The 17692-nt window shown below is 46.6% G+C and overlaps 6 protein-coding genes across 6 annotated transcripts; 2 read left to right on the forward strand and 4 right to left on the reverse strand.

The window, feature by feature from the left end:
- Positions 1 to 768: 768 nt before the first annotated feature.
- PMU1 (Pmu1p) lies at positions 769 to 1371 on the reverse strand (the record flags this gene model as incomplete). The annotated part of the gene is made up of 1 exon (XM_018881747.1): positions 769 to 1371. The coding sequence occupies one exon, from the start codon at positions 1369 to 1371 to the stop codon at positions 769 to 771; it is 603 nt and encodes a 200-aa protein (XP_018736194.1).
- A 4243-nt stretch (positions 1372 to 5614) lies between these two features.
- HSP30 (Hsp30p) lies at positions 5615 to 6598 on the forward strand (the record flags this gene model as incomplete). Its single annotated transcript, XM_018881748.1, has 1 exon — positions 5615 to 6598. The coding sequence occupies one exon, from the start codon at positions 5615 to 5617 to the stop codon at positions 6596 to 6598; it is 984 nt and encodes a 327-aa protein (XP_018736195.1).
- Positions 6599 to 6745: 147 nt separating this feature from the next.
- On the reverse strand, positions 6746 to 7840 carry NTG2 (bifunctional N-glycosylase/AP lyase NTG2; the record flags this gene model as incomplete). The annotated part of the gene is made up of 1 exon (XM_018881749.1): positions 6746 to 7840. The coding sequence occupies one exon, from the start codon at positions 7838 to 7840 to the stop codon at positions 6746 to 6748; it is 1095 nt and encodes a 364-aa protein (XP_018736196.1).
- A 294-nt stretch (positions 7841 to 8134) lies between these two features.
- CCR4 (CCR4-NOT core exoribonuclease subunit CCR4) lies at positions 8135 to 10372 on the reverse strand (the record flags this gene model as incomplete). Its single annotated transcript, XM_018881750.1, has 1 exon — positions 8135 to 10372. The coding sequence occupies one exon, from the start codon at positions 10370 to 10372 to the stop codon at positions 8135 to 8137; it is 2238 nt and encodes a 745-aa protein (XP_018736197.1).
- Positions 10373 to 12809: 2437 nt separating this feature from the next.
- TSA1 (thioredoxin peroxidase TSA1) lies at positions 12810 to 13391 on the forward strand (the record flags this gene model as incomplete). Its single annotated transcript, XM_018881751.1, has 1 exon — positions 12810 to 13391. The coding sequence occupies one exon, from the start codon at positions 12810 to 12812 to the stop codon at positions 13389 to 13391; it is 582 nt and encodes a 193-aa protein (XP_018736198.1).
- Positions 13392 to 13702: 311 nt separating this feature from the next.
- Positions 13703 to 17332, reverse strand: VAC7 (Vac7p; the record flags this gene model as incomplete). Its single annotated transcript, XM_018881752.1, has 1 exon — positions 13703 to 17332. The coding sequence occupies one exon, from the start codon at positions 17330 to 17332 to the stop codon at positions 13703 to 13705; it is 3630 nt and encodes a 1209-aa protein (XP_018736199.1).
- Between the last annotated feature and the right edge of the window lie 360 nt (positions 17333 to 17692).

Below are 17692 nucleotides of genomic sequence, written 5' to 3' on the forward strand. Positions count from 1 at the left end.
ATCACTATCACTATCCTCCTCACTTTCTTCACTTGAATCGGTCTCGGCGTCAGCAATATCGACCTCAGTCGAAACTTCTCGTCCTTGCTCAGAAGTGTTCGATATTTTTGGAATCTCCAGCTCTGATGAGTCGCTAAAAAATGCGCGAATATTATTTTCTTCTAAAATTGTCTTATTGATGAACCTTCTAGATAGGAAGTTGAGATGAAGTGCAGCTGTCATCCAGCTCTTGGTCCGTATCAGTACCGACTGCTCACGTAAAACTTGATTCTTTAATGTCGTAGAATATGCTAGTATATGGTACAGCCTACGGGAACATAGCGGCAAGTTGAATTCTCCTGAAATGATAAATATGTACTGGATTATTTCTATCGGTAGAGTATCAAGCTTATGGGTCACACGCTTCACGTGCTGAACGGATCGCTTTTTAATAGCAACTGGTCGCTTAAACAATGGTTCAGAAACGTCCTCATCACTATCCGGATATCTTCGTGTCTTTTTTCTTTTCTTGATTGGTGGTCTATTGGCCGTAATAAATCCCATTACTACATTAAAGTATTCGGAAGTGCATGAAAATAGAGTATGAAATAAATTTACGCCGTACCAGACAGACCCTGCATTCAGACCTGCAAGTTCCTTTTAACCATCTACCACCCGAAACTAGTATATAATCCGCAGTCGCTTATTTGTTAAATTAAACATTGTGTATTACTGTATTGGATTTCTATTTCTCAGCTTTTATATTAGAACTGACGTCCTAGCCTTATCCTATAGTTTTTGAGCTCGGACGATCACAGGGATCATACCTCCTGTGCCAAGTTGAAATCTACGATGTCCAATTACACTCAGAAGAGAATTTGTCGTACCAGAATGTGAAGTTACTGAAACATAATCAACAGGTGTCTCACTTTTCCAGTCTAAATCAAATACATAATTGAGGAAATCACGGCTACGAGCGTCATGCTCGGAATGAGTTTCCCTGTGTTGAGTACTCCACAATTCATCTTCTTCTGTTAACTGAGGCTCAATATCGACTATAGAGCCAAAGCGACCCTCTATAAATGACCGCGTTCTACGCTTGTCACATGTGTGTACTCCGATATCCTCTCGGAGATCTTCCATTACCAGTGGTCGTAGAGCATTATCAAAATCCAGTGATATTCCCTTCCAAGTGTAGAGCATTGTATCTAAAGATCTCGTAAATGGAGAAGAATAATAAGCTTGTGGAAGTCTAATTTTCTTGGAAATCTGTTCTTTCCATGCAGTATGGTTATCTTTAGCCTGTTGAATACCAAGAGGCGTCAACTCTGCATCTGGTCCCCAAACGATCTTACCGTCTCCATTCAGCAGAGACCAGTAATCCTGTGCCATTGTTAGAGAACAGTCTTGGACTCATATAGTCAGTAGAAACAAAACATACCCGCCAGTCCTTCAACTTGGTACCACTTACATCCCACTTCGGTTCTCCGTATATTTCTATAGCAAGGTTATGATATCCCTGACCGTGACGAGCAAAATAAAATACTTTATAACGAACGTTTTCCGGTGCATTTTCCTTTAATTTAGAAAACGCATCATGAAATTCATCCCATGACGAAACTTTGAGTCCAAAATTATTTGTTAAATGATTAAATTTCGAGTCGTCTGTCTCAGGATCATCTTGAAGAAGTAGCCCTTTACCAGCTGAGGAAAATGAATATACAAAATCTTGTTGTTGAACCATATTATATTTGTTGAGTGGTCCTCGTTGGTCTCAAGGTCCGAAAAGGTATCTGTCATGAAGCACGTTTATATATGCATGGGTAAGGGACGTACAAGCGTGGGGTTTTCAGGGGGATCATCGAGCCACGTTAATTAAAGAACAGACCATTTATGACCTTTCTAAGAAATTTGTTATATTTGAAAATTATGTATTACCATCATTATTCAGATATTGCTCCAGCTTTTGTCTGTTTCGTACTACTAAATGCACTTTGAAATGAGGCGGGTCTATCATTAGTGAATTATGCTCTTTTACCAGTTTTCTTGGATCGTGTTCCATAGCATCCTTTGGGTCTGAAGGGGGTAATATATAAAAAGACGATATTATTCGTATGAATGCAGTGTACAATTCCCTCTCAGCAAGATTTGCTCCTGCGCACATCCGAGTTCCTGCTCCGAATGCAAAATGGGGAGGGCCTGTTGATGGGGTAAGAAACCGCTCCGGATAAAACTTGTGTGGATCGTGATATCGTAATGGATCGAAATTGGCTGCAAATGCATTCAAAAATAATGTTGTGTTAGCAGGAATCACTGCTCCCTTGTAACGAATGTCTTTAATAGTCTGTCTTGGGAGACTAATAGGCATTGCACTGAACCTTAACGTTTCCTTTACTATTGCCTGGATATATGGTATATTGTCTTCATGAAGACAGTGATACCAAGCCTGTCCATCAGGATAAGTTTGTTCAAGAATATCATATGCTTTCTGTTGAATTCTCTGCCCATATTCTTGAGACATGTGCCCGATGAAATATATGAGCATGGCTGGCACGGTATCCAGACCAGCGGATACCATTGTCAGACATATACTCTTGAGCTCCTGTTCAGTCACTTTGGCAGACGGGTCTTGAAGGATATTCCCGGTAATGCACGAGATACAAGTTCCATTGTTAATATTCTTTCGAAGAGCGTTGAGCAGCACTTCCATATATTTATCTCTTCTTTCGCGACAAGAAATAGCAAGCTTGTTTGATCTAAGAGGCAACAGTCGCATAATGGGGATATAGTCACAATAATTGTGAAAGTTCCCCCTAAATCGTCCAATTTGTCTTTCGACAGTCATAATCTCAGTGAGCATATCACTGTCAACATCATCTAGTCGGATTCCATAATTAAGTGTTAGGCTCTTATTCTGTTAGTATATTCCAAACCTCTTCAAACGAAAATTAAACTTACCGTATTGAGAGCGTAGGTATTGAAATATGGGCTCACGTCTACTTCTGTGCCAGAAGAAACTCCATTCATTAGGCTTTTGATGCAGAATGTCGCTTCTCTGTCAATAATGGACATATATGACCGGACTGCCGGTCTGTTGAGAGCAGGATTGGTGGCTTTTCTTTTGTTCCGGTATGTTTCTGACCATGGAGTCGTCCCAATAGTGAGTCCCTGGCTGCTTGAGACAATCTTGTGAAACGTATATGAAATTGGGCGTGAGCAGTTTGCAGTCATGTTATCGACCCATAGATACTTGGCTGCTTCGTACGAATTGGCTACTACGACACGCTTATTACCAAGTCTCATCTGGAATACAGCGCAATTGTACCGTCGAGCCCATTCTAGATAAGTAAGGCATTGACTGGGACCGAGGCTAAACAAACTTCCCACTATAGGATATCCAGATATTTCACGAAGACCCTTTATCGACCGCTGACTGCATCCTATTCCAGTGAAATAATCTAGGAAAATATATGTCAGTAGAAGACAAACTCCGCATTTCAGCATCACGAAAGATATATCTATCACTGTCAGATCAAAGTTCACAATGCATATATAACTACCAATCAATCTGAAAAGTCGCCATAAGCAAAAGTTTAATATGACGGAGCCAATGCATCTTGCCGAGTTACTTGATACTACGACTAACATAAACGCTTCAACATCTCCAATCATTACAGAGGAGGGGTTTTTTCTCGTGGCTGATGACATATTCCCGTGAACTATTCAACTCAACGTCAATGTACACGGCAGCCATCTTTTTCGCATCAGCTCAGCTCGAAGCCGACAGCATTTGCTTTAGATTTATGCTCGCTTAGAAGTATGTATACTTGAGATTTAGAATCATGGTAAATACCATGACATGACTTGTTAATGCGTAGATCTAGCCTACAGTGGTCTCTCTCATTTGCATTGACTACATCACTACGAGTATCATACACTACTAACATCCAGCCGACATTTTTAAATACTTGCTCATTACACACACGGGCCGAGTATTACCAAGGATCGGGTCGGACAGGAAGTTTCATTTTTTAATAATTTTACAAAATATTAGAGCCAAGATTACTAAGTGGAAATGACGCATATAGACATGTGCATCCTATGATCATGATGATCATCCCTTACGGTCTGTTGTCGTAAACATTAAGGTGGAGGTGGAAAACCGGCATTAATGAAAGACCGGTAAGATCTAACTAAGTTACGTCATATTTTGTTTCCGTCATCCGTGGCAGTAGTTAGTTGCAGTAGTACGGGTACTACTTGAAAATAATCACATGACAACCACAGCCTGCCTAATACTGTAGTCAGTGCCTCTTGGGAATCATGCAATGGCAAGGAATTCAACATCTTGCCCTGTTGCAAACCGAGTTACCGTATTATCAGCATGCCAAGGACCGTTAGGAAGTCGGCTTGAGAGGTATCAGAAACAGTTAGTATGGCTGCTTTCTGCTTTCTACCGGAACGAAGTTTCTCTATAAGACCTCAAATTGGGTAAGGTGTGAAGAAGATCTCAACAACACAAAGGGGACTAAGAAAATAATAATTCAAATTGGCGTTAAAGAAGTTGGTGTCATGACAAGACAAGAAAACCATTCGTTGCTTCCTCAAAAAGTGATGAGATACAATTCCGATATTACCGACCCACGGATCATGTCATATTTGCTCAGTATTGTCGGTCCGGAACTGTGACCATTGCTGTTCACGGATCAATGCGTTCGGATGCGCAGCTTTGTGCTTGATCCGTCTCAGCCGTAGGCATTTGTGATGGATCATGTGTGCAAGGGACGAGAGACTAACCCATTTTAGCTCTCCACGGTATGCAAAGTAGAAGTTGGAACCGTAATAAAATTAATTTTCTAACGGCAAACAAAGGAGAATTTTTATTTTCGGTGGCATGGTGGTTTTTTCTTTGGTTTCTCCACCTCTCTCTTGAATAAGTAGATTCACAGCTAGTAATTGTTGGTTCGCTGACGAGTACTGAATAATTCCAGTCTGTTATCTGGCCTTATGGGACAACTTTATTTTCTTTTTTCTCCATTTAACCTTGCGTCAGAGTAGACGATCGGCACTGAGATGCAATGTGTCAGTCATTCGGAAAAGAAATTCTGAGTCAAAAGCATGCAATATTATTCAGCCATAGATGCAACGAGTTTGGAAGAGTCTGGAACTGAGTCTCAAGGGGTCAGCCGATTGCAATGATGGTGGACAAAACCACGTCATTCGAATAATACGGGGAATTGTCCGACCCAAGTCTGAGTCGTAGAATGAGGAGAACTGAACAAAAAAAACCAAACACTTGATTGTCTTGATGCCGCTGGTCGGTTGGTGAGGTCCTTTTGTTTTGCTCTGGTTCTTTCTGAAAAAGTGCAGTTCTTTATGGGCTGAAATTGGCTATGGAATGCTAGTGTACTTGCAGTCTTGGCCGTGGGACAATCTTTGAAACGCAATGCACAGCTCAGGCTAAGATAGTCACCATACCAGGAGCGGACTTCTCGGGATACCCCAAGGTTTACAAGCCGGTAACTTCCAGATGGCAAGTATAAATATCGGGCAAACTATCCTCTCTTGTTGGGTAGAATCAATCTAAACAAACTCAATCGCAAAACACTCAATTGAACACTCGCAAAGAATCATCATGTCTATCTTAGTTCCAAGAGGAAATGAAGCTTTGAAGCTCAACCCACCATTTGGGCTTGATATCCATATCACTACACATGGATCCGATTGGTATTGGACAGTCTTTTCATTATTTGCCTTGGCATCTTTGGGTGGTCTAGTGTTTTCACGTATCGGCCCTCAGACAGGAAGCAAATTCTTTTACTACAACTACATGTTCAGTACCTTTGTTCTGTCTATTGCCTATTATACAATGGCATCAGATCTTGGTTGGACAGGAATTCAGGCTGAGTTTAATCATGCTACTGTTGACGACGGTGGACTGGTTCCAGGCATCAGACAGATCTTTTACACAAGATACGTAGGATGGTTCTTGGCATTCCCACCTTTGGTTGCAAACTTTGCGGTTCTTAGTGCTCTTCCAATTTCAACCTCTTTCTTTACAGTCCTTACTGTGGAAGTTTTTGTTGTTAGTCTCCTGATTGGCTCATTGATCCACTCAACATACAAGTGGGGTTACTTTGTTTTCGCAGTTGTTTCAATTCTTCTTACTGCCTATAACTTGTTCTTCTCGTTTAGACGAGCAGCTACTAGTAATGTCAGTCACATCACAGGTGCTGTCAAGACTGTCACGTTTGGTGTTAGCGCTGTCGCTGGGTTGATGTTCTTGTATCCTCTTTCATGGGGTCTTTCTGAGGGTGGTAATGTTATTCAACCCGATTCAGAGGCTGTTTTCTACGGAGTCATCGATATCTGCATGTTCATTGCTGTACCTACGTTCTTTATTTTCACCACCAGCACAATTGAAGCTGAGTCTCTTGGACTTAGAAACTTCAACACTCCGTTGTTCCACAGTGACAACCTCGCTGCTGAGAAGGAAGCAAGATACTCTGGAGATACTGCAGTGTCGAATTTCGCTCCTACTCAACCGGCTGCAGGAACTGAACCAGTTTCTGTTCCAGAACCGGTGGCTACCAACCCCGCAGCTGCCAATGCTGTTTAACTGTTTTCCTAGTAGTTTACTCGATTTGCACTCTATGCTTTTTAAGAACCGAGACTCTTTTTGTCTAATATTCTAATCTTTTATTTACTTAATTTTAATTTAATTTCAATAAATAATTGTTCATCGTTCACCACTAGTGATACCAGATTAAATAAGATCTTCAATGTCAGGAATGGGACGCTTTACCTTTTTAAATTTAGAACGGTCAACATTCTTACAAAGTCCCGTCGGGGCTAGAGTGCATAAGTCACATTTTCGACCTCTAGGAATACATATGGTCTGGCCAAAACCAACTAATAAAGGGTTAATATCAACCCATAACTCTTTGGGAAGCCAGGACTCAAGAGCCTCGCGAGTTCGTTCTGGAGTCGGTAATAATTTTGAGTTCTTACCAGTCCATCCCCACATGTTAGCCAGGCGATGAACATGAACATCTACACCAATTCCTTCTGCCACACCCCAAGCTCTATGCATCAGTAAATGTGCCATTTTAGGGCCGACACCAGGCAACGACACCATGTCCTCAATAGTTTTAGGAATATCATTGTCATACTGATCCCTTAATATCTGGGTCGAGAGTTTGATATATTTAGCTTTCCTGGAGTGAAACCCGACCTTGAAAATCATTCTGTCAATTTCCGACTCTTGGGTTGCAAGTATTCCGTCAATAGTAAGGCCTCCAACAGGAGACAATTCCCGTCGCAAAGTGGCCATAGCCTGAGCATTGACTTCATCTTTGGTCTGAGCAGAAAGCATAAGAGCAATTAGTAGCTGATAACGATGAACAGCTGGTGTGATAGTCGAGCTAATGGCTTCTGGCAAACGTTCACAGCCCATTGTGTCAACAGGTGCCATGGTGTTTGCACGCATCTTTTGAACATGAGAGTAGATATCGCGCCAATTCTTCGGTTCTTTGTCGCTAACCGATTTAATCTTGGAGATATCTATAATCTTAAACGGATCATAGTTCAACGTAGGCGGTACAAAAGACTTTTTATCTAATATTTCAGAAGACTCGCTCTTCACAGAAGTTACCAAAGTCCCATCTTCAATCTCAGATGCAGTTTTAACTACTACGGTAGATTTTGTTGATACCTCGGTCGAGCCATCATTTTCGCTTTTGATCAGTTGTCCATCTGTCAGCTCCGTCTCCTTTTTCACCGCGACCTCTTTCTTAACTCTCTTCGAAGCCCTTTCAACAGTACTGGCTGGAAGGCCCCGAGATCTCAATCTGGGCGGCATGTCTGATCTGACAATTAGGACTGCAGTTATTCGCTGAATCATACATATACGCGGCTATCGATACCCCGAAGTCCGAGACTTGAATTAATTAATTATTAAACCGTAAAGCAAAAAGACCGTGATATAACATCCCCAAAAATATGACCAGAACCCCCACGCAACGACTCGAGCGAAGCGAGAGGAGCAGCGGGGTCTGGGGCGGAGCCCCAGCCGCCGGAGGCAGCAGGACAGCCACAGTAAACATACACATTTATTTGGGGGGCTATAAACAAAGGGTCATCAATTCGTTCAGTCTCAGGTCTTACGAGAGGAGCCGTAGCTGGTGTTTCCAAAGTTGGGGGTCGAGGTGTGCTTAGGAGGCGCATCCTTGACTTTTTTGAAGTTGAACTGGGCAGCAAGTGGAATGTGATCGGATGGGTGGTGTGGGTTGGGGAAGGCTACAAAATGCTTGGTGTATTCAGGGTCGATTTGTCCCAAAAGGCCTCCTACAGAGAGTGAATTAGTCGAGTACCAGATATAGTCAATGACTTCGACAAAGTTCGGGGTGTAGTTAGTGAAGGGCAGTTCGCCGATTTCACTATATGCTGATTTCAGGCCCAGTTTATGAGTGGTACCTTCGTCGGTAATTTTACCGTACACACGTCCTTCGAGGTCTTCATGAGTGCCCTCGATTTTACCTTGGGCAAACAGTTGATATACAGCCGAGTCGGTGGTCGAGTTATAATCACCGCACACTACGAGGGGAATATTCTTGCCATCAGTTAGCTTAGGGTACTTGGCGCCTTCGGGAGTCGAATTGCTGGTATACTTGTCAACGACCTTTTCTAATTCTTCAAGTAACAGGGCCACTTGTACTAGTTTGACATCTTTAAAGGCGGGATCCCAGTGCAAATGTGTATTGGCGACAATCATAAGACGGCCGGTTTGAACTTGTTCAAACACATTGATCATGGCAATGTTATCTTTGTTCATGACACGGTTATAAATATCGGCAGTCTTTTTAAAGTCGTCTTTACGCAATGCTAATAGGTTGTAGTCGATATTGTGGCGTTCAATGAGCTTGATTTTTTCGTGTTTATAAAACATGGCACAGCCATCGACTTTCTTGGCTTCGGATTCAGGCATTGTACGGGCACGTCCTTTTGGCCAGTGTAGTGCGGTATAACCGAGTTTGCTAAGTTTGGGAACCCATAAATCGTCGTAACTGATTTTATCTACTTCTTGAAGACAGATGATGTCGGTACCAATGCTGACGATCTCCTCCAAAAGTCTTTCTTTACGATAGTTCCAGCCAAGGGCCCATGATGGTGTATAGGCATATAATTGTGGGGTGGCCATTCTGTCGCAAAGAGTGTTGTATGACATGATGGAGAAGTCGGATTGGCTAGGTGGACCATTCGAAACTGCCGAATTAGCACTGGTGTTAGTAGTGGTGGTCACCGAAGAGGCAGAAGTACCAGCAACACTGGAACTATCAGACTCATTAGCCGAACTCGATCCATCTTTCTTATCATCTTTAGAATTGGATTTGTCCTTGTTATCACGAGATTGTTGTAGTTGTTGGGGGGTTCGTTCATCCTTTCGTGGCTTTGAGTTGTTTTTATCTTCTTCGAATAATAGCCATTCTCTAGGAGGAGACTCGATAGTGACAGGAGCACGTTCTCGTAAATCGATAATTACACCACGAGTACCTTCTTTAGCCATTATTTCTCTTGTATGGTCACTAAGAGGATTACCATCTAAACCAAGAACTTCTAATTGAAACAAAGTACCAAGAGCATAAGGCAGTTCCTGGAGTTTGTTATCAAACAAAAATAAGTACCTTAGAGTATACATCAAGCCAATTTCAGCTGGCAAATCAGTCAACAAGTTATCAGACAGATCAAGTACCTTGAGCTGGCCAAGTTTGGTGACAGACGCTGGCAGACTTGTAAGCTTATTGTGATTCAAGTACAATTTCTGTAAAAAGTTGTAATTGAACAGTTTAGGGGTCATATTAGTGAGACCCTGGCCACTCAAATCGATGGCGGTCCAAAACTGTTTATTGATATCTTCATTAATTCGTCGTTGTCGTTCTTCTTCAAGCTGTTCTTTGCGTTGATGGGGGTTCAACATGCCACCAGCAGGTCTTCCTACCACGGCATTGCCACCAGCGGCGGCATTTTTAGCGGCCTGAGTTTGATTCTGGTTCTGTTGAACGAGCTGAACCGCCAATTCAGTGACGGTCAGCGGAATGGGGTTCTGGCCACTGGCAGTCCTCGAAGCGACTGCCGCACTCCTCGCATAGCTGTGAGGAGAATTGGCAGTCTGCCTCGACAGCTGAGCCATTTGCATCTGCTGTTGCCAGTGAGTCGAGCTCATCCATTCACTAGCAGCGGCCGAACCATTATTCGCACTTCCGCTATTAGACGGATTTCCTAGCCCGAGCGCGCTGCCAATGGCGCCACCAATAGCGCCTCCATTGACGGCCCCGGCTCCAGCACCCGCGCCCCCGCCGCCATCTTTACCACCAGTCATCTGATACTGCTGCATTATTCGATAATCTTTTTGTTCTTACACTTGGAAAAGCTCTTTAACCGAATGACCATGGCCTGCTGAGTTAGTAGTGTCCTGCCATAGAACCAGTCGTCAGCCATCGAGAATCAATCGCAAATCAACTCTAAACAAATCACGAATCAAATCCTAAATCAACCCTGGATCAATCGTGGGTCAATCGTGGGTCAATCGTGGATCAATCGCGAATCCGGCCCTAATCAATCGAGAATCATTAACAGCCCGAATCGACGACCGATCCAGCCCATCAATTGATCTAACGATCACAAACCGCTTCACAACTCCAGAACTAACCCCGACGACCACACAATATCCCCACTAACGAGCGCAGCGAGCAACCAGGGTCTGGGGCGGAGCCCCAGCCGCCGGAGGCACACCCCACCACCCCCAAAACTACCGTACCTCTCTATCCGTGTCGCAAATCGGGCAGTCTCTCGTGCCTAAATCCAAATCTGAACTGCCAGCTGTCAAACGACTGACGTCGAATCCAATTGCCGAGCCCGTGGTTGCTGTTGTTGTTGCTGCTGTCTGACACTTTCTCTCTTACGAGCGGTTCCTGTGTCAGTTCACTCTTGCGTGTTTTCTCTTTCCGTGACTCGAGCCTGGCTTCCCTGCCGCGTGTCGTGTCGCCTGCGTTCGTTCGTTCGTTTTCTTGCTTGCTCAGTCTTCGATCCGATCTGTAACTGTCGTCAGTCAGTCGTCAGTCGTCGAACCACATGGCGCGCCTCAATGCCCGTTCGTTCATTCTGGTGCTCAAAACTTCACGCGGCTGACAGGTTACCCGGACTGGAGTAATCCGGGGTGGAGGGGTGCTGCCTCCGGCGGCTGGGGCTGCGCCCCAGACCCCCCGGCTCCTCTCGCTTCGCTCGAGTCGGGCGTCGGGGAGAGGGGTTTAGAGGGGGTTGGTGTGGTTTTGGGGGGTTTGGAGGGGGGAGAAAGGGGTGGTCGGAGAGGGTTCGTGGAGAAGAAGTGGTTCAGCCGTGCTGTCGATCTTGAAAATGACTGACCAGGCCCGCCAGACCAAAACCCTTTAACCCACAATTTTTTTTTCTTTCTTCTTACACAACAGCTGTGGTGTCATATTCCATTTACTTCGCTACTTTATTATAAAACGGTCCTTAAACCTTTTGCTCAAAGAAAAGTTTTTCTGTTAACCCAGTTATCACTATATCTATCTTCACTACTTCTATTCTATAATACAGTACTCCAGACCACGCAATTCCATCTCTAACCCCTCCCCGACGCCCGACTCGAGCGCAGCGAGAGGAGCCACGGGGTCTGGGGCGCAGCCCCAGCCGCCGGAGGCACCACCCCATCCACCGCAGGGTCCAGGACCCTGCGCCGTCACGTGACCCTCCTCTGGCGGCTGGGTGAGTGTGCTGTAACCGTCGACGTGACGACTCGAGCGCAGCGAGAGGAGCAGCGGGGTCTGGGGCGAAGCCCCAGCCGCCGGAGGCAGGCCGAACCAGTTAAGAGCGCGCGGGTGGCAGCGCATCGGAGGTTACCGGAGAATCTCGAGCTTATCTGGGAGAGAGGCCCTGCGGCCCTAGCCCTGGCGGGCGATTAGTAAACTGGGCAGAGTCTAGACCCATGCGGAGATTATGGCCATTACCGGAATGGGAGCTGATTGATGAGATGAGATAAGGAGAAACGCTTAGGCTCAGAGCAAGTCCTGTTAAAGAACGAGTAATCCACGGGGGTGATGAGGTGATGGGGTGACAGGGGGCAATTGAGGGTTGAGAGGGGGACAGAGTTTGGCCGTGGTGGGTCTAGTGCCTCCGGCGGCTGGGGCTCCGCCCCAGACCCCGCTGCTCCTCTCGCTTCGCTCGAGTCGTTACGTCGACGGTCCCTGTCTCCTGCGAAGCAGGAGCAACCAGGGTCTGGGGCGGAGCCCCAGCCGCCGGAGGCCGACCCCCAACCCCAATTAATCAGCGGAAAGGGTCTGGAACACGCGTGATTCAGGGACCGCAGGATGAAATTATCCCGCCAAAACGTGCAAGATGCGTCGACTCACGTAATTTTTCATGCATTGGCCTGTGGTTGGCAGATGGTCCGAAACCTAGACCCCCCTCAATGGCACCACGCCGTGCCAGTGGCCCCGGCCGGTAGGGTGGTGGTGGGCTGCATGAGGAAAAACCAGACCACACAGGCCTGTCTGGCGCGGCCCTCTGCTTACTACTCCTGCCGCTGGTGCTGCCGCCGATGGTGCTTCTGCAATGCACCATGGACTGCTAGATTATTCGGCTGTCAAGTATAAATAGACGGATAATCTCCCGTTTGGTTAATTGGATTTTTGTTCTAATTTCCACATCTCATCTTCCTCTTTGATTACAAAAAGTCATTCTAATCGTTCTACGATAGATAATAATCACTAGAAAACAACAAAACAAATCAACTACACTACAAAACTACAAAAATGGTCGCTACTGTCAGACACCCCGCCCCTGCTTTCACCAAGAAGGCTGTTGTAAACGGCGTTTTCGAGGACGTTTCTCTTGAACAATACAAGGGTAAATGGGTCATTCTGGCTTTTATTCCTCTTGCTTTCACTTTTGTGTGTCCTACCGAGATCATTGCTTACTCTGATGCTGTCAAGGAGTTTGCTGACCGTGATGCAGTTGTTCTGTTCGCCTCAACTGACTCGGAGTTCTCTCTCCTTGCTTGGGACAATGTTTCTAAGAAGGACGGTGGTCTTGGAAATGTCAAGATCCCTCTTGTTGCCGACACCAACCACTCTTTGTCGCGTGACTACGGTGTTCTTGTCGAGGAAGAGGGTATTGCTCTTCGTGGCATCTTCTTGATCGACCCTAATCAAGTGGTCCGCCAGATCACCATCAACGACACCCCCGTTGGCCGTTCTGTCCCCGAGACCCTCCGTCTTCTCGACGCCTTCCAGTTCACCGAGAAGCACGGCGAGGTGTGCCCTGCCAACTGGCAAAAGGGTGATGCTACCATCGACACCTCCAAGGCCTCTGAGTACTTCCAAAAGCAAGCCTAGACCCTCCCGCCCTTATAGATTTCCTTATTTAATATAGACTACGATTACACTACACTCAGGGGTGCTGCTGCCTCCGGCGGCTGGGGCTCCGCCCCAGACCCCGCTGCTCCTCTCGCTGCGCTCGAGTCGTTACGTCCACGGTCCCTGTCTCCTGCGAAGCAGGAGCAACCAGGGTCTGGGGCGGAGCCCCAGCCGCCGGAGGCAGCACCCGGTCCGGTGAAGTTCGAGAAATTCCATGCTAAATTAACTATTGCGGCGGCAGAGCGCCTTCCAGGATCGTGCTCGGGTCGACTTTGACCGTCTGGACGGGGTTAGTTCTGGCGGGAGGGGGACTGCCTCCGGCGGCTGGGGCTCCGCCCCAGACCCTGGTTGCTCCTGCTTCGCAGGAGACAGGGACCGTGGACGTGACGACTCGAGCGCAGCGAGAGGAGCAGCGGGGTCTGGGGCGGAGCCCCAGCCGCCGGAGGCACAGATGGGGGAGGACTTACCTTGGCAATGGACACAGACCGCTCGCGGCCGAACAGCAGCTTGTATTTGAGAGAGCCACGGAGAATGAGGTCGAACGAGTGCACGTTGACTCGCGACCACTTTTTCTGGCCCTCGTCGAGCTCGCCGTTTTGTTCTTTAAGTGCCTGTTGGAGGAGTTGCCACATGGACGGGGATGGGGGCAGAACGGCCAGTGATTCTTTGACGAGATCGTCGCCGGTGGTGTTGCGGCCCGGGTTGACGAGTTTGACGTCGCCAACTGCTTTTTGCAGCCGTTTGGAGAAGATGCCTCCTTCAAATATCAGGGGCACGTCGAATTTCTGCACGTTGCCGAGAAGCATGGTGTGCGACTCGTCGTCGTCAGGTTTTGTCGAGGTGGTGGTCTCACGCTGGAGATCGGTGACGTGTTTCGATTTGGCAAAGAGGTCGAGGTTCACGTTTTGTACCTCGATTCCGAGATATCCTGGGTTGTATGCTTCAATGACCACTTCGAATGCCAGTACTTCGTCGCTGACAAGAACGTCAAAGATTTGTGATACTCTGGTTTCTTGTAAGGGTTTGCTGGTAGCAAGGAGGAATCCCAGAATGAATCCAGTGGCTAGAACACAGACACCGAATACGGCAGCCCAGAACATGATTCGGAAATAGTAGAATTGAGACCACGATTTACCGTGTTGATAGTTATGTGGAGAGTATGCGACGAGACTGCCTGCTTTTCGTGACCGACGAATACTGTGACCAGACGATCGTAATGGCGTTGTTTCTGACACATTGAGATACTCAATATCGTCGTCCATATCGTCTTGTTCAGGCTGGTCGTCGTAGTCGTCGTCTTCTTCCGCCATGTAACTTCCACCACCTCGCCATCGTCGTAATGTCGCGTCTTTGGCTTTATAACTGGCAGTCGAGTCGTAATGACGGTTGGCTGTGAGTTTTCGTGGTAACGGCGAGTGGCTGGGTCCACTGTGAGTATAGAATTTGGGTGATTCAAAATCCTCGGGGCGTGGAGATTCGGCTCGTGAAGACCCACCAGCACCTCGACTTCGTTTACTAGACCCGTTTGACCGCGTGTCTCGGTCTCTGGCAATGAGAAATGTTCCAGCTCCAACACTGCCGCTGCCGCCAGCAGTAGTACCTCCACTGGTCGAACCGCCGGTCGTACCGGTAGCGCCACCTGAATTAGACTCTAGAACAGGAACGTTTGTGATGCTGCTGGATGACGACATGGGGGTATCACCGCTTGTTCGCTTGTGTTTCGATACCACCCATCGGTTCATTTGTGCCACATTGCCACTAGGTTCAACCGACGAGCCTTGAGTAGAACTGGACCCGGGAACTGATGAGATTGCAAGTCCGAGAGCTGTTTGTTGCAGCGATGGTGCTCCTGTCGTGGTCGGTTGAGATGTTCCAGGTTGAGTTTGACCCGTTAGTTGCTGTGTCTGTTGAGTTGGTTGTGTCTGTTGTTGAGATTGCTGGGTTTGTTGAGGGAGTTGTTGTTGTAGGGTTTGTGAATGCTGTTGTTGCTGCTGTTGTTCTTGGTATTGCTGTTGTAGGAGCTGGTGTTGTGTTTGCTCGCGGTAGTTTTGATGGATTTGCTGCTGTTGAGCCTGAATTTGCTGTTGTAGCTGTTGTAATTGCAGCTGTTGCTGGCTGCCGGTAAAAGGGAGTGATGAAGTTGATGGGTTTCGAGATTGAAATCGTGGTCGACTCGGTACAGCCGATTGTTGAGAGCTGGAAAGAGGTTGATGATGCTGTCGTTGACTATCACTTCGATCTGGGGGATTCGATTCATAGACAAATGTTTCATCAGAATCAGACGAGTGGACTTCATCGACAGCAGATGCAATTTTAGCAGCAAAGATTTCTGCTTTAGACCCTTGGCCAAGTCGTGACGACTTTTTCTTTTTGGTGCGATTAATAGGTTTCATCACATTGTCAGTAGATTTTTTGACTTTGAGACTGCCACTGCCTGCTATAGTAGGTGCTACGGCAATAGTAGGTACTGCTTCCACAGTTTCTGCTTCAACCGTCATGGTATTTGGTTTCTTGATAGAAGCAGCTGATCCAGACGCTTTGGCTGGCAGGTTGACTGAGCTCGGGGTGATTCCACTGTTGATACCCAGGCCACTTCCAGCTCCTGTAATAGTGCTAGTAGGAGGAGCAGTCACAGAAGCTCCGCTCATGGCCATAGCTACTGGAATATTAGGAGCCGACGTACTACTGGGTAAGATTGTTGCAGTAGCAGGACCCGACCCAATTTTATTATCTCCTGTTCGAGAAGCCACAGCACTATTATTTTCTGTGGATGCACTGCCAGTTTGTTCTTTGCCACTTTTAGAACTCGGCAAATCACCGCTACTTGCCAGTATACTGGAATCGGTGGTGGTAGTTGTAGTCGCTGTGCTGGCAGTACTGGGAGCAGTACTAGCAGCTGATGCCGTATTCGTCGTCCCACTGGTTAAAGAACTAGTATTTACCGAAGGGTTCGCCGAACCACCTTTCGTCTTACCACTAGCACCAGTACCAGAAGAAGCTGCTGTACCAGTAGTATTCTTATCATGCACTGTTGTCTCGCCGTCTTTGTCGTCGACATTTTTCTGTTTGTCTTTACTGATTCGTAAATTACTTATAGTCGTATCACCATCATTGTCATCAGCAGTTGTGTCGTTGTCGTCATTCTTCGCGTCCTGTTGAGTCCCACTATCACTGGCGCGAATCGTACCATTTGACAGCTGTTTCTTATGTCTTGACGATCTACTATACCGTTTAGATGGAGAAGACTGTGACGAACTACCTGATTTCAGGGTATTGCTACTTTTATCTCGTTTGATAGTTGACGATGAGTTAGATGAACTGTGTTTGATCTTGCCCTTGAACCTGGCACTTGACGAATTATTATCACTACTGCTGGACGTGTCGGCACCTATACTGTGAGATGGTAACATATTGGCTTTAATAGTTCCATGACCAGCTCTGTCATCTTCATCATCATACTCTTCGACATCGCCATCATCATAATCCTCGTTCTCACCATCACCCTCACCTTCTCTGTCATTATGGTATGAATATCCGTACCCGGATCCATAACCCGACCCGTAATTGGATCCGTAATTCGGTCTATGATTCTGTCGTAAAAGCTGTTTCGAAGGAGGAGGAAACTGATACGGGCTTCTTCCACTAGGGTTGACTCCTGAGTAACTAGCAGTACTAGCTCTACTACTGATACCACTACCAGCACTTCCCCCAGCAGCACCTGCTCCTCCACTTGCTATACTTTTTCCTTTCTGATAAGAAAAATAATCATCTGACTCATCGAGCTCTTCACTTGTGGAATACGACAAGTCTTCCGACGAGGTGATACTGACTCTTCTAGGAGAAGGAGCCACAGGACGAGTCCCGCTCGGCGTACCACCTTTGCCAGCTGCTCTTGCCGGCGGCTGTCTTGAAGATGACATCCAACTTCCCGTGCCAAATCCAGAAATCTAACCCGATTCCCTAACTAACGATTCAATACAATCAATCAATTCCAGCCGGAACTTCAACGATATCGGAAACTCACCCACTCACTCAACAGTGGCCAAAGAGCAAGTCAACGAGCCAATATATCTGGCAGTCTTCTCAGTAACCGTTCGCTTTGAAACTAGCGTACAAGACCCTTTAACGATATCCAGAGCCAGACGTCCACATAAATAATAAAAAATAAAAAATCACTTTTCTGACCCTTCCGTTAGCAAACTCCACCGTCCCAGCAAGCTCGCGAAGCGAGCACAACGGGGTCTGGGGCCGCGCCCCAGCCGCCGGAGGCACATCCTCCC

Source organism: Sugiyamaella lignohabitans, chromosome D (assembly GCF_001640025.1).
Source record: "Sugiyamaella lignohabitans strain CBS 10342 chromosome D, complete sequence".
Lineage (NCBI taxonomy): Eukaryota > Fungi > Ascomycota > Dipodascomycetes > Dipodascales > Trichomonascaceae > Sugiyamaella > Sugiyamaella lignohabitans.